General features: G+C 35.0%; 1 protein-coding gene across 4 annotated transcripts in view; it reads right to left on the bottom strand.

The window, feature by feature from the left end:
• The window catches only part of Kdm4c (lysine demethylase 4C), a 169,069-nt gene that overhangs the window by 97,627 nt on the left and 54,296 nt on the right, over positions 1 to 17,146 (bottom strand). For 3 of the 4 annotated variants that reach the window (XM_005352661.3, XM_026782063.1, XM_026782064.1), the window contains 2 exons: positions 15,441 to 15,544; positions 8,912 to 9,049 (listed from right to left, as the gene is read on the bottom strand). In XM_005352661.3, the coding sequence (XP_005352718.1) occupies positions 8,912 to 9,049; positions 15,441 to 15,544 (242 nt within the window). Of the gene's footprint in view, positions 1 to 773; positions 881 to 8,911; positions 9,050 to 15,440; positions 15,545 to 17,146 lie in introns of all 4 variants that reach the window. The other variant, XR_003377397.1, reaches the window with a different exon arrangement.

Raw genomic sequence — 17,146 nt, 5'->3', positions numbered from 1 at the left:
TTCTCTGTTAGGTTTCTGTCTGATTGACCTGTCCATTGGTGAGAGAGGAGTGTTGAAGTCTCCTACTATTAGTGTGTGCGATTTGATGGCAGCCTTAAGTTTTAGTAATGTTTCTTTTACGTACGTGGGTGTTTTTATAATAGGGGCATAGATATTCAGGATTGAGACTTCATCCTGATGAATTGTTCCTGTTATGAGTATAAAATGTCCCTCTCCATCTCTTCTGATTGATTTAAGTTTGAAGTCAACTTTGTTAGAAACTAGAATGGAGCAGGGGCGGGGGGCGGTATCCAGAAGAGCACAGGAAGCCTGGCCCGGGCTCCCTTACAGGGGACCCTGAGGCCTGCGCAGTAGGCAGGCACTCACCGCTCTGGGTGGGTAGCCTTAGTGTAGGAGCTTAAAACTGTTCTTGAGCACTGGTCCTAGCATACAGCAGGGCAGGCTTGGGAGGGGGGGTGCTGGGGGGCTGGGTTGTGCGTAAGAAAGACAGCCCTGCAGGAGCTGGGGAGTGGGGTTTGTGCTCTCTCCGGGGACAATCCGCCCCTGGATAGCACACACTCACCAGTCCAGATGGAACTCCTCAGCACCTAAACAGGGCAGCCTGGTAGCCCAAATCTCATAGTTCTTTTCCTAATCTGAGAAAGTCTTGGGGAGGATATTATTGGTCTTTCTTTGCTATGCTGGATAGATGGTTCTCAGTTATGTAAAAAATATTTATACTATCATTTATTGCCTGTAGATTTTATTAAATGAAAATTTCATTGGCTACTTACCAAATGTTTGCATCATCAAATTGAATTGTTATCTTTTGTGAATGGCTATAATTTATTTATAGATCTCTCCCAATCTGCTCAAGCCTTTGATCCTTAGGTGTGGAGCACTGTATGGAAACAGCATATACAGATACAGACAATAAAATAAAACAATGTATTGTGGGAGCTACAATGTAAGAAATGGCAGCGCATGCACTTTTGTCGCAGCCCTCATTTTCCCATAGACCATGAAGCTTAAGTTTGAAGGGTTTCAGTCGAAAGGCTAACTGGAAATTTGTGCTTCGTTTGTGGAAAAGTTTTGGTGTGACAGAATATGGTCAGTACTGGCTTGATTCTTCTAAGGCTTTTTTTTTTTTTTTTTTCTAAATTTCTAAAATAGGAAAGTGAGGAGAGCAGCCTAGCTGGGTACATGAAGTGGGTTTAGTAATAAAGTAGGAATACTTCATTTAGCCTCCCTAGGTTTAAATGCTGACATTATCTTTGAACTCAGTAACTGCATTTCCTATTTATCTTTGTACGTAACTGTATCAGTTACTTAGTTATTAAATATGAACTTAAGCTACAACTGCACAACACAAAATATGTAATACTTTAAAAAATATAGAACTTGAAGCTGTTGATGTAGTTTAATAGTAGTAGACCTCTCATCTCTTGTCTAGTATGACCAAGATCATGGATTTGAGCCCACACAAGGAAAGAGGAAAGGGAGAGGAGAGACCTGTTCAATGAAAATGTAAGACAGTCCAGATTTTCTTTCCTTTGCATACATTAACAGCAGGTAAATATTATTAGACTAATGCTTTATGACACAGTGTAAAGTGCAAATGGCACACACCTGTAAAATCCAGTTACCATAGCTCTGATGCAGGAGAATAGCTTGAACCCAAGGCTTCTGGATTGTAGTGTATAACGTTAAACAGGTGCCACACTATGTTCGGTATCAGCACAAGTGCTAGCTAGTCTTAGGTCAACTTGACAGAATTATCTGAAATGAGGGAACCTCAATTGAGAAGATGCCACCACAAGATCCAGCTGTAAGGCATTTTCTTTAGTAGTGACTGATGGTAGAGGGCCCACATTACTGTGGGTGGTTACGTCTCTTGGCTGGTGGTCTTAGGTATATATATATATATATCCTGAGCAAGCCAGTAAGCAGCACTCCTACATGGCCTTGTATCAGCTCATCTCTATGTGAGTTCCTGCACTTGTTGTTTTTGATAATGAATGGTTACATAGAAGTGTAAGCACTCCTCAACAAGTTGCTTTGATCATGATGTTTCATCACAGCAATAGTAACTCTAACTAATAGAGCATGGTTAAATCTCCCAGAAGCAGAAAATTACCAAGACGCCTAAGGAGATTTGAACTGTACCAGCTAGAAAGGAAATGGAACAACAACAACAAAAAAAAAACTTTAAAATATGATCTCGGAGTTTTCTGGCCAAAATTGAAGACTTCATTGGAAGACTGCTAATTAACTAAAATTGTCTGTTTCATTAAAAAAAAAGAATCTAAAATAGAATGAATCCATACCCTGGTGTTTACATCCTTCTTATTCAAAATCAATTGCAGTCTGTATTCCAATATTCAAGTCTCTGACATATTATATATGACATAAAATTACTGCAAATCAAATCAAATCAAAACAACATCATTAGTGAGTCACTGCACTCTACACACTGTAAAAAGTACTCAATTTCTGAGGATGTAGGTAAGACATAACTGTCCCCGAAACTATCAATACAGTAAATAACCCTTTCCCTTTAAGGAGATCACAGTACTTACAGCTGCCACATCACAAAAACAAAATACTTTCACAAATGTGTTTGAACAATCAATCTCAAATCTAAGTCAAAGATTTATTTAATAGCTACCAGTTTTTATGTGAAACTAATAAATACATAATAATAATAAACTTATATATCAAATCCAGCCTCCAAATAGCTACATTTCATCCTGCTACATAAAAGGATAAAACTAAAACCTGCAAGCTAGCTCTTTCATACAGCCTAGACAGGATCCAAGCCTGTAAATAGCACTACAACTACACAGATATTACCATGGGCTCCACTTTTCCACAAAGGAATGTTACAAATGTAATGCATAATTCAAATATGCAGAGATGTTTGGTTTCAATTGCTATCAGAGGGATAACAGCATTATTATTCTATATTTACTCTGATGTTTAAAGCAATGAAGGTTCCCAAAATAAGTCAACAGTACATTCTATCTACTACCATTAAAGCTTGTACATGGCAGTTATTAAAAGTTCTTCAGGGATGCTCCCTAAAGACAGAGAAAATGTATTGATCCTTGGGGTGATGTCACATGAAATAGAAAAAGTTAATTCTTGGTGTCCTTTACTCGAGGGTGGCCCTGATTTATTCTGAAGTTTTTGGTCTTCCTGTATTAATCTAAAAGAGAAGTCTAAGCTAAGAGAGTCTGATTAATCCTAGTAGCCATGAACAAAGGCCATTCTCTTTATATACCAAATTGCACAGGAAATATGGTAAGAACAAAGAGTGTAGACCTTGTCTTCATCATCTTTTATTGGAATTTCAAAAGGCAGAAAATTTTTTTTCCTGGTCCTAATAACTCTACCATATGTTTTGTTTCAACATATGTAGGGGGAAGAGAAGCTGCTTTAAACAACTGACTGCTTCTAATGAAAGGTCTTAGACCAGCTCACCATAGCTCATAGACACATACTTTGTTCTGAGTCAAGGATATGCAAGAACACAATAGAAAATTAAGGAACACAATATACTGGGGCATTCCAAACCATAACACTGCAGGGAACCATGCATGTTTTTCTTAGATGGCAGATAATTGTAAACAGGTTGGGTATACGATATATGAGCCTAATATGTACATAGTGATAAATTATCTGAAAGCAATTAGCTTGGTTTCAGTTTTGTGAAAGTTTGATTTGTAAGAGCAAGATCTGAACAATATTCCTCTAACAATATACAGCCCAGGAATTCTTTCAGAGCAGACTCTGAGTATTCCCCCGCCAAGCATAAAGCTTAAGACTACAAGGAGCTGAGTATATTTTATAAGAATCATCTTAGATTAGTAAAATCAGGACAAACTATATAAACACCTTCTCAGGTAGCATAACCCTGTTGAATACAAGGGTCTGATGCTCTGGAGCTCCTTGTAATACTTTATAAGTCAAGGGAAAAGAGAGCTAAATGGTCCAGATTGAAGGAAATAACAAGTATTTCAAGAATGTGTAGGTAGAGTATTAGGAACCTCTTAGAAACGATGATCATACTAAGTTGCTATGAGATCTGGAGCTGGACAGAAATGTGAGTTCTAAACCAATACATGAAAAAGAACATCTTTGACTAAGAAACAAGCTCTGAAATAGCCTTCAAATCCAAAAATTTAGTTGAAGGTATCAAACTCCAAAAACGTGTACCAATTTGGAAGAGGCATTGAGTTTGATACCAATCATGGTATGGGATCTCTAGTCAATCAAAACTAATCATAAGAACAAAGCTTTATTGGCCACTACATTTCAGCTGAAACTTGTAAACCACGCATTACAAAAGTATCATCAGAAACCACCACACCATCAGAAGGTTAAGGTAAGTATCAAAGGACAAAGGAAGCATGCAATGCCAAATATTCTCACCTGTGGTTTCCGGACCAGCACCAACATGAAAAGAACAAGCACAGTCTCAGTAAATAGAGGTTCTCTCTGTCAACTAGTCCCCTAAAGTAGTGACAGTTTTCTCTACCAAACAAGCCTGATGGCTTATAATCAAAGATCTCCTAACAGAGAAAATGGTAAGGTGTTCTAATCAGTTTTGTTTTCATTAAAAATAGCATTTTGTAATAATTCTTTTCTGAGAGAAATGAGAAATTTGGAATAATGTGAATTATTTCATAGCATGTGGTTGAATGACGTATGTATATGTCTATAGCATGAAGATGTGCAGTACACATGTCCTGCTACACTCATCAATTAATGCAGTATCTCCAACAGACTTTATCTAGCACTTTTGCACTTGTCTGTCTGTGAAAAAGCAGAAGTTTGTTTACAATAAATAAAAGGCTCTACTCATCTACATTTACAAATCATGTAATATACTATTTAGAATGAATTTAAAAAAGCAAATAATAAGACTAACAAATAGGGCATCCACAAAGCTAAAAGTCTGCTTACCACAATCCATAACTAACACATACATTATATCAGTCATGGACAAAACAGATAAATTTGTTCCCAATACACATTACTAAAATGGTTAACATATATATGATATAAATTTATAGGGTTATCTACCCTGAAAACTAGAGATAAAAAACAACTAAAGTCTAGAAGATAATCACATCACACCTTACTATAAGAAAAACAATTAACTAAGAATGGAAATGGTAATGCTAAGAGTTCATAGGCTACTGAAACATTCAAAATCTTCCATTAAAAGGATAAGTTTATGATTTTAAGCAGGTAACACCATTACTTATGCAAAGTAGATTCTCAATCATCAGCCTATCATTTGCTAATTTGTACTATGGATGGGATGAAGATGGTTAGACTCCCTAAATCCTTTAAAGATGTCTCATCCAAATTCCTAATATCTGTAAATATATTGTCTTATATAAAAAAAATGGAAACTTAAACACTGCCTGTTCTAAAATAATGATAGGGAAAAGTCTGAGAAAGGTCTGTAGAAAAAATAAAATCCTAATCAGTGCTTGTCAATCAGCAAAGAAAAAGGATCTTACTCTCTCTTTTTATGTGTATAAATGATATACTTTATACAATACAAATGTTCAAAATAAAAAATTGTGGGGTTTTTTTTGTGTTTTTTAAAAGAAAACAAACTATCTTTTTAAATGTTATATGCCAATCCCAGTTTCTACTCCCTCCTCTCCTTCCATTCCCTCTACCTTCCCCCTCCTCCACCCCAACTCCCATCTACTCCTCAGAATGGGTAAGGCACATTGCTTTGAGAAAAGACCAAGACTCTCCCACCTACTATATCTCAGCTGAGCAAGGTATCCATCCAAAGAGAATGGGTTCCAAAAACCCAGTACAAGCAGTGGTGTCTGGTGCCACTGCCAGCAGTCCTGCAGTCTCCCCCAGCCATACAGCTCTCATCCACATTACTCTTACAACTCTATGGTAGTAAATTTAGCTAGCAACCTGTGCTGTTTTGAATGAGCTCTATAGTCCTACATATTTGAATGCTTGGTCTCCATTTGGTAGGAGCATTTAGGAATGATTAAGAGGTCTGTCAATGGAGATGGGCACTGTGGTTTCAAAAGCCCACTCTATTTCCAGTTAACACTCTGTCTCTCCCTCTCCTCCCTCTCCTCCCTCTCCTCTCTCTCTCTCTCTCTCTCTCCAACCCCACACCTTTTCTTTTTTTCTCATATAAACTCAACTACAGCTCTACTACCATGCCTGCTCATGATGACCATGGACTCGTACTCTGAAACAGAAAGCAAGCAAGCCCCCAATTAAATGATTTTTTTTTTATAACTTGCTTGGTCATAGTGTATCTTTGTTCTTTGTTAATTTTTCTTTTAAATTTTGAGCTAATAGTTACATTTCTCCTTTTCCTTTCCTATCTCCAAACCCTTCTATACTCCACCAACTCTCCTTCAAATTCATGGCTTCATTTTTCATTATTATTATTGCATGAATGTGTGTGTACACATATGTATGTGTGTGTTTTTAAATATAACCTGCTCAGTCTGTATCATGTTACTTGTACGTATGTTTCCAATTGGTATGCTCTTCCCTAGGAAACGTCACCTCTCCCAATCCCAGCTTTTCTTTGTAGCCTATAGTATTTTGTGGAGGCAAGACCTCATGGGCTTTCCCCACTCCACTTTGTCATGACCATTTGTGTTGTCTTTGTCGAGTTCATGTTTGGGCAGTCATGTTGGTCAGACTATGGGGTGGGGTTAGCTAGGAGACACATCTTACTTCATAGCAATAGAAACATAATTTTGATGCAACCTAAACAAGGGAAGGTGGAGAAATCCTGCTTGTTCCCACAGTTTGCAGTAACAAACCTAGTCTATAAAACAACTTGACATTTTGCTGGTGAGGTCAATGTTGAGCCTCTAAATTACTAAACTGTACGAAGATAAAGAGATGATATTTCTAAGCATCAACACATGGTACTTTAACAAACCTGCCATAGAAAACTAAAGTATGCAGAGTAGTACCTGAGAAGGGTAAAGAAAGGGGTGAGGGAAATGCCTACATAAGACATGTGGAACATTTTAAATTAGCTAGCCTAAAGTGTGAATCAATAACTATGTGCCTAGTTAAATAAAATTCCCAAAACTAAGAAATAAAGGTTCACATACATATACATTCTTCTCCTCTTAGAGATAATCATCTTTTTTTTGGAAACAGGGTTTCTCTGTAGCTTTGGAGCCTGTCCTGGATCTCACTGTGTAGACCAAGCTGGCCTTCAACTCACAGAGATCCTCCTATCTCTGCCGCCTGATAACTGGGATTAAAGATGTGCGCTACCACCTCCTGGTCTACAGCAAATAAAGAAAAAGAGGATCTTTATAATTTTGTTGAAAAATAAATTATTTTCCTAAAGTAATTTATTTTTAAAACATAAATTTATTTTTATTATATACTTATTTTTAATATATTATATATATATACATATATATATATATATATATAGTATCAAGCAAGAGCAGGAAGGTTGGACCTCAGATCCATCTCCTTCATAACACTTCAGCCAAATGAGATTCTAATGCAGACCAAGATCCACAATTCCTCACCAGTTACAGTCCACTCTCACTACAAAAATGTGAAAATTATCTCATTGCTTATGGCTGTCAACAAGAAAAAAATGTCTTATTTTGATCCATATCACCAATTAGTAGGAAGAAGTAGTTCAGCTTTGTGCCTTTGCAAACAGCCCCTCAGAAACAAACATTAATCATTTTCTTCAGTGGTGTAGCCACTAGATACTTGCCCATGTTTGATTAAAAAACCCCACCCATTCTCATGCAACAGTAATTGAACCATGTAGCTCACAAACTAAACCAGATGACAACAGAAATTTAAAAATAGGAGGGAAACTTGTTAGGAAGAAAAAGGGATTTGGTGGGAGTAGGAAGGGGATGTGAGAGGGTATTGATGACTAAATGACCAAAATGTATACATAAAAGGACCTGTCAAAGAATCAAACATCTTAAGAATTTATTCAAATGCTTCCTAAGTTGTCAAAGGCTAGAATTTATATATATCATGGAATCTTCTAAATACGCATAACTTAAGAATAATTTTCCCTAAATTCACAAAATGTTTCTACATACAATTGTTCTCAGAATAGAATAAAAACAGTTACTTGTACTAGGAAGTAGCTAAAGTAAGGCCCATAAGCTTCATTTATCTTTTCTCTCACTGACTCTATGTGAACTTCCTATACTGTGAAACAGTTTCATTAAGGCATAACCCTCTACCATTCTGCTTCTCCTGAAAAGCCATAAAAAAGGAAAATTACTATCAATTGTTTGGAAGATGTCCCTGTTTTAATGTCACAAGGTGAAAGCAGACTAATTTCATACAAACTGTTCATTGTAGATGGAAATACAAAGTCTAAGACTTACAACAAATACAGCTGACAAGAGCTACAAACAGAACTTTATACCAACTTAAATGTTAAGATAAGTTAAAGTATGTTTTACATTACTGAGAATTTCACTTCTGTATTAAGGAAGCTTTGTTAATTTCTTTTCACCACACTCCCTTAGCCTCCAAATTTAACTAAGAATTTAACATATTTAACTAATCACTTCCTTTTATAACCTATTTCCTAAACCACTGACTGAACTTTAGCAAGAGAAATACAAATCTATTTAATACACAGTCAATAGGAAATATTGCAAGCAAAGTGGTAGCTTTGAGAGAGAAACTAAGCATCCACAGCAAAAAAAAAAAAAAAATCTCCTCAGAGCAAACTGACCTATAATAATCTCAAAATGGAAAATTTCAGGCATGAATTTTCAGCTCATGGAAAGAAAATATACCAAAACTGAAAAGAAAAAAGCACTATAGCAAGAGGCACACAGTGTGAATGATGAAAACAAAGCTGTAGACGTTCAACTGAAATACACTTTACTTTTCAGATAAAACTTACCAATTTGGCAACTTTCCCATAATCAATCCATCTGACAGTAGCAAAATTTGTAGACTCAGCACAATTGAAACCATGATTAAAACCAGCATGATATCCATAAGGAAAAGTGATCATAAACTCTCCAGCCTCCTGGGTGATCTGCAGGGTTTGATTAGACATAATGTTCAATAAGACTTTCCAAATTATGTAACGGTTAGTATACACTTTCATTTTCTATTTTTAAAAAAGCAAAAGAATGTCATGATATCACAACTATTTAAAAATGAGAAAGTTGAAGGTGATGAGATGGTTTAGTAGTTAAAAGTGCCTGAAACTTCGAGTTCCATCTTTGGCACCCACAATGCAAATGGAGATTGTGTGTTGTCTGCAATTACTGGAATTGAATTGACTATGAACACCTCTCCTCATCTGCAGATACAACACAGAAAAAGGATCTACTACTGTCATCTATGTTCTGTGCTTCTCTTCATTACCCTAAACCTCTCCCAGCCGAGATATTTATCATTACTGCTCTTCTCAGATACCCAATATGTTCTTGATGGTAGGATTAATAATGATATTAAGAATATATTCATGAATGGCAAGAGAATTTTAACACTAGAATAGACAAACTATGATTTACTAGCCCTGAACACCAACAGGTGGCAAAAGAATAAAGGAATAAACAGCATGAAATGAAATCTAGAAGAATAATAGTTGGGAACCAGGCATCTGTCAATCCTAGAAAAGATAGTAGCTATTCTACAAACTGTTTGAAAAGAAGAAATAAGAAAAGGAAGTAAAAATCTATCAAAATCTTAAATGAAGTGAAAGAAAATTTTATCATTTAGTTCTCACTGTCAGAGGATTCTCCTAAAGCATTTGAAATGAAGCCCAAGTAATGTTATGTTTCAACTACTGAACAAAGGGAAATAATTCTCTTAACATTTCAGTTTCTAAAAACGTTGGTAAATGGATGAATGTGTGGAAATATGCATCTAAATATTTATCAGGCCCACTATATAAATATAAGAGTGCAGACTGCAACTGTCATCTTAAAGTTGTTATGTTGGTGAATCTGATCAATTTAAGGACGGTCAGTTTATCACATTAAACATACAACCAAAAAATAAAGTTCACATGCCCAGGTCAAATCATAGAAAAAAATTTCAAAATACATAAGTCCTATAGAAACCTCAAGACAAAGAACTTAAAAAAATATTAAACAATCATAAACTTAAAAAAAAATACATGTAATTTTATAATGACACAAACACTCCACTGAATTCCAAAATAAAGAATAAAAATACATACCTGAACAAAATAACAAAGATAATGTGGGATTTCAAATACAAATTAAATAGAGATAAACACTGAAGAAAACACAAGCTTAAATGAAGATGAAATTCAAATACGCAATATCTCAATGAAAATTTTCAGAAGAAGCCTACAAATAGAATGAAACAAGCAAATGATAGAGTATCAAGACACAAAGTGAAGAATTGTAACAATAAAAAAAGAAAAATTTATAAAGGACAACCTCACAGGATAGGAACATACAAAAATGTGGTACACCATTAAAATACTAAATCCTCAAATTATAGGCATAGAAAAGCGAAAAGAGGGTAGGGGAGTGATACTGTTTTTGCCTCTGTCTCCCAAGTGCTAGGATTAAATGTGTGTACTATCATGACCTGGCAATATTACAGCATGTTAGTAAAGAATGGGGAAAAATATTCCAAGCAAATGGAACTAAGAAGCAAAGAGGTTTAGCTAGTCTAATATCTGACAAAAACAGACTTCAATCCGAAATTAAACAAAAGTAATCAGGAAGATCACGTCACAGACATTAAAGAAAGAATCCATCAAGGATAGTACTACTGTAAGTCAATATGAACCAAGCACAAAAGCATCCAACTTCATTAAATTACATACTACTAGACCTAAAACATGCATCAACTCTAACAGTAATTATTGGTGGTTCCTATACACCATTCTCATCAAGAAGGCATGTCAACTAAAACCAAACATAGAAATGATGCATTAAATGACATCAGAATTCAAAGGGATCTAAAGGATATACAGAACATTCTATAAAACACATTCTTCTTGGAAGCCTATAGAAGTACATCAGGCAGACCTAAAATAAAAAGTTTATAGTAGTAAGAGCCTATGGTGAAAAATATGGGAGCTCTCAAATTAATAACAGAAGAATGTACCTACAGGCCCTGAAATAACAAGAACAAACCAAACCAAACCAGTAGGACAATAAAGATTGGGTATGAAATTAATGAAAGACAAACAAAAAAGAGCAAACAATAAACTAGATTGACAAAAACTAGCCAGTTAAGCAAAAGAGAGGACTAAAGTCAATAAAATTAGAAATGAACAGGAAGACATTGAGGAAACTCAAGAGAATCATAAGAACGTCCCACTAAACTGGAAACTCTGAAAGAAATGGATAAGTTTTAAGATGCAAATGACCTTCCAAAGTTAAACTAAAATTTAAAAAAAAATAATTTAAACACACCAATAATAACAAATAAGATAAATCCAGGAATTAAAAATCCTCCAAGTTTTAAAAAGAATCCAGGCCAGATGCACTGAGAATAAAATTCTACCAAGATATCCACAGAACTAACAACAATACTCCTCAAATCTCTCGGTAAAATATAAAGGGAAGGAATATTTTCAAATTCTTTAGTATGCTTTGCATTATCCTAATAACAAAACCAAAGATCAAACTAAAAAGAGCACTAAAGGCCAATTCCCCTTATGACATAAAAGAAAAAAGCTCTCAACTTAAAAAAAAAAAACTCAAAAACTAAAGGACATATCAAAAATGTCACTCACTATGATCAAGTTGGCTTTATCTCAGAGATACAAAAATAGTTCAACATATGTAAGTCAATAAACATAATCCATCCTATAATAAGACTTATCAGATGCCTCAGGGTCAACTCATTATACTCATTAAAGGTCTCTGACAAAAATCCATGAGCATCCTTTCATGATAAAAGTCCTAATAGAATATAGAAATACAGGGGATTGATCTCAATATAATAAGGGCAATATACAAGTTTACAGACAATGTCTCAATAAATGGAAAAGAAAGTCACATCACTTCCACTAAAATCAGGAATAAGACATGGATAGCCATTCTGTCAACTCCTCTTTAAAATAATGCTTGCAGTCTTAGCTAGAGCAGTAAAATAAGATAAAGACAACAAAAATAGAAAAGGTAGAAACCAGAAAACTGCTAAAGCCAATAAATATGTTGAGAAAAAATAATCACAAAAATCAGTAGGCAATAACAAAAATACTGAGAAAAACTCAGAGAAACAATGCAATCCATAAATATCTAAAAGGAATGAAATAAATTTTAAAATCATAAGCATACATACATACATGTACATGTGTATTTTGTGTGACATTTAAGATGTATTGCTATGACTGATGTAGGAAAAAAAAGACCCTAAAAAAATAAAGAAAACCCTGAATGGTCAGTAGCTATCCAGGAGTTATAAGTGGGACTTAGAGGCAGCAAGAGAGAGAGAGAGAGAACTCTGGGAAGAAGAGAGGTGGCGTTGTCAGCCAGAATAGGAGGGGCAAAATGGAAGAGAGGTAATGTCATATGGCAGAATGTAGACTAATATAAATGGGTTAAGTATTATAAGAGCTAGTTGAGAACAAGCCTAAGCTAAGGCAAACTTTCATAATTAATGAGTTTCATGGCATTATTTGTGGGCTACTGGTACCGTACAATAAGAAGAACTACCTCATATATAGAAAGATAGATAGCTAGGTAGGTAGGTAGGTAGGTAGGTAGGTAGGTAGGTAGGTTGGTAGGTAGGTAAGTAGATAGATAGATAGATAGATAGATAGATAGATAGATAGATAGATAGATAGATAGATAGATGATAGATAGGTAAATAGATAAATAGAAGATAGATAGATGATGATTAACAATTATGCTCTCAAAGCAATCACCAGATTCAATGCAATCTTCATCAAAACTTCAATGCAATTCTTCACAGAAATTCAAGATAACAATTGCAAAATATATGCAGAAACATGAAAGACAGGATAATTAAAACAATAATAAACAATAAAATCACTGCTAGAAGTATTACCATCATTGATATCAAATTATACTATAGACTTATAGTAATAAAAACTGTATGGCAATGTCATAAAAACAAACACCTTGATCAATGGAATAAAACTGAGAGCCCAGATATGACCTCATACTCTTACAGTCATGTGATTATTGACAACACTTTTATAGCCACCTGACAATTGACAAAGAAGCCAGAAGCACACTGCAGGAAAAAAACAAAAATAAAACAGCATCTTCAACAGAGAGTATTGGTCAAACTGGAGAGCTACATTTAGAAAAATAAAATAAGATAAAAATTTTGGCTCTATACAAATTCAACTCCCCATGTATGAAAGACTTGCACTATTGAAAGTCTGTATGGAGATAACTCAAAAGGCTAGAAATAGATATAAAATATGACCCAGTTACAGAATTACTGGTATATTTCCAATGGATTCTATATCTTACTATAGAGATATTTGCTCCTCCATGTTCATTGCTATGGTATTGACAATAGCTAGAAAAGCAAAGCAACCTAGATACCTAACAACTGGAAAATGTGCTATAAAAGAATGCTACTCAGCCACGAAGATAAACATAATTGTGAAATTCACAGGTAAATGGATGGAACTATGAATAATCATTGAGTGTGGTAATTCCAATCCAAAAGAAAAACACCACATGTTCATTTGTACAAGTGGGTGCTAGATGCTGGCTTTGAATCTTTCGATATTTGTTTAAATTGGAATACTCAAAAAAAAATTGGAACCTACTAACAGTCATAGCAGGAGGGTGGATTTCAAAGGACAGAAAACAGATAGTATGAAGGGGGGGAAGGAGTAACAATATGAAACATTATGTTGGGTGGAAGGATGGGAGGTCAGGGTGGCAGAGATAATACTAAATAGATTTTTAAATGATATATTATGGTGACTATCTAGATGCTTCCAAAAACAGATGCACATATAAAAAGAGTTTAAATGGAGTTATCCTATAACTAATGAGGGGACAAAGCCTCCCCTAGATACAATGATACTCTCAAATAAAAAGCCCAGTGCCAAATAGGGGTTATCTTTTTTAGCTGTTTGTCAGTAAGTTATCCTAAACATTTGCCCTAAACATTACATGATATTGCCATTGTTCTTGATTATCCTCTGTTGATTGAAGTAGGCACAACATACTTGGCTTATAAAACATGGGGGTGGGGGGAAATAAATCAAGCTGGTACTGATGCAGAAGCTTCATCAATACTGGTTATCCATAGCAATAAAGGGCTGTTAAGAACACTACTAGGGAAGAAAACTCATCAACAGTCTTAGCAAATTTTGAACCCTGAGAGATACAATAAAAACTGGGCCAGCAAGACAAACTAACATGTGCAATAGTGTTACAATTGTTACAGTAGCAACCAATCACTATTTGCTTAGATTTAGAGTCCACACTACAAGATGAAAGATATGCCTAGTACCATTAACTGGGTTCACACTTCTTGTTTGGCTAGGTCATAGGCCCCAGGGGAAGACCAATCAGAATTATTTGGATAAATGGCCATAATGATAAACTGTCCTTTGCACAGTTCTATGCTTTATACCTATTGGTTAGTGTATTTCTCAACCTTCAGTCAGAGAAGCTTCTATCTGCAGTAGACAGTGATCAACACTGAGATCCACAACTGGACAGTGTGCAGAGATTAAGAGATTGTGGGATATGCGACACTAACTGAGTGTCTATATCACTCCTCCTCCCCACAAGGCTTGAAAATCGTTATGGAAGTGGGAACAGAAAGGTAAGAACCAGACAAGTAGATATCTGCAGGAAACCAGTATCTGCCAGCCATGAGAGTTTCATTTCACACATGAACTCACAGCAGTTATGACTGTATATACAAAAACTGTACACTTATCAAGCAAGCCATAATCTTAGTAAGGATAGAGAAGGAGATCATGTTACTGGCAACTGATATCTGGTAGTGAATAAACAATCAGTGTTTTTTTTTTTTTCTTTCAATATATGGCCCTTGAGAAGCTATCCATCCTCCAGTACATGATCCTATAACCATACAACTACAATACACTAAGTGGACTCTGTGAATTAAAAAAACAAACAAACAAACACCACAATTAAGTTTGGATGGAAAAATAGTGGGGGAGATAAGGGAAGATCTGGATGTGAGGGTACAGTGAGTAGGTTTTATTAAAGCATAATGTATTTATGCATGGAATTCTCTAACAAAATATTATATATGCATAAACTCTTCTAAATATATTTTAAAATAAAATACTCAAATAGTATTCAAATTAATTATTGATGTTATAGAATATGAGCATAAGCTTCTTTTCACCTATCATAAAAATGCTTTTAACAATGCAAGGCATAGTACTTTTAAATTCATCCTAAATACCAATTCCACAAAATGAAAAGCCTACTCGTGAAAGTCTAAGAGGAACAAACCTTGTCAAAGGGAATGCCATACTTCTTCAGAACTGAGGGAGAAATCAGTGTCATCTTGTGGCGGAGAAATGCATCACAGCCTTGGGAGCTGCTGGGGAAAAAGCCTAAAGATCAACAGCAAATAAGGTATGAGTTAAAATAACATTTCATATAGTTTTAAAACATACTTGAATTCTAATGTTCTTACAACTCTTAGTAAAAATGAAGTCATAACCTTTAAAAGTGATATACATATTTGTCAAAAAGGCTAATTTTTTCAAAAATATTTACCAAGAATAACACTTATATTATAAAATTCACTAAGCTTTAAGAAAGAATTTCAATTAGATACATATTTGAATGCCAGGTGCCTAATATATACTAAAGAATAAAGCAATAACTGAGCATAAAAATGCATTTACTAGACAAATCCCTCATTGGAGATTCTGAAGAACTAGCCATTAAAGAACCAACCATTCTTAAAGCACTGCTCCCAAACACCCAACACACAATACACACCCAACAGTCCCTTATCTTTGTTTTCTTCCAATCATTTTCATACTAATCACTACTAACCTACTGTATTCTATAACTATATTAGCAACAATTAATTAAATATTTCAAAATCAGACAGGATGGTAATATCTCAACCATGAAGAAATGATGTATCTCTTAAATGGCAGGTTTTCCCTTTCTGAACAATATAAACATCCATAATTACTATATGTCAAGTAAAAATAATATTATTTTTGGGACTGCAGAAAGAGTTAAACTATTAAGAGTACTTGCTGCTCTATTAGAGGAGCTAGGTTTGGCTTATGTAACTCAAGTTCTAGGGGATCTGTTGCCCTCTTCTGACCTCAGCACTAAGAACATACATGGTACACATAAATACACACACTCACATATATATACATACATACAAACAAGCACTTGTACACATAAGTAAAATAAAAAACTTCATTTTTAAAAACACTTCTTAGTCAACATATACAAAATGCTTGAAAACCTGCCTTACTAGCCTTTGTGGGAAACTGCTTCTGGGGAGGTCTTAAGAGAGGAGGCTAATCTTTTATTCAACAGTATATTTAAACATTCATTCAACAGTATATTATGCTTTGGGTCATGGCTGATTTTCTCCAACACTGCCTTCAATCTTTATTGAGGCATACTCTTATTACCTTGGTGATACAAGGAAGAAGAAAATGAAAACTAGCATATTTCATGTCTTGGTTAGACTTTTCTCCCTCAAAGGATGATCAGCTCACCAAAGAGAGCAAAAAATAAGCTACACTGAGGAGAAAGACAAAGAAAAGATAGGAGATAATAAAAGAGGGCAAATCCTGAGGAAACAAGAAGACACCAGGAATGATCCATATACAGAGGATGTAGCAAGACAATGTGACCACATTGTCTGCATGAAGGGAAGACTTGCCAGCCTATCAATCACTAGGCTACTTTGATGAAAAACTCATTAGTACTCATACAATTAATTGCAAGCAAGAAAAAAAATCTTACATTGTTTTAATTTTGTGTTAGGTTGCATTCACACCTTACCACAACCACACGTGGCCTGTGAGCCACAAACTGGAAGTATGTGATTAATCCTGAAACATCTTAACCTTATAGAAAAATTTCATAAAAAATTATTAAAAGCAATTTAAGTGTTTGTTTATGCTTCGATGGGGAGTAAGGCCACAGCTCAAATGAAGGAAGTAGAGAGCGAG

Source organism: Microtus ochrogaster, chromosome 10, assembly GCF_000317375.1.
Source record: "Microtus ochrogaster isolate Prairie Vole_2 chromosome 10, MicOch1.0, whole genome shotgun sequence".
Taxonomy (NCBI): domain Eukaryota; kingdom Metazoa; phylum Chordata; class Mammalia; order Rodentia; family Cricetidae; genus Microtus; species Microtus ochrogaster.
This window is presented reverse-complemented; position numbering and strand designations above follow the sequence as displayed.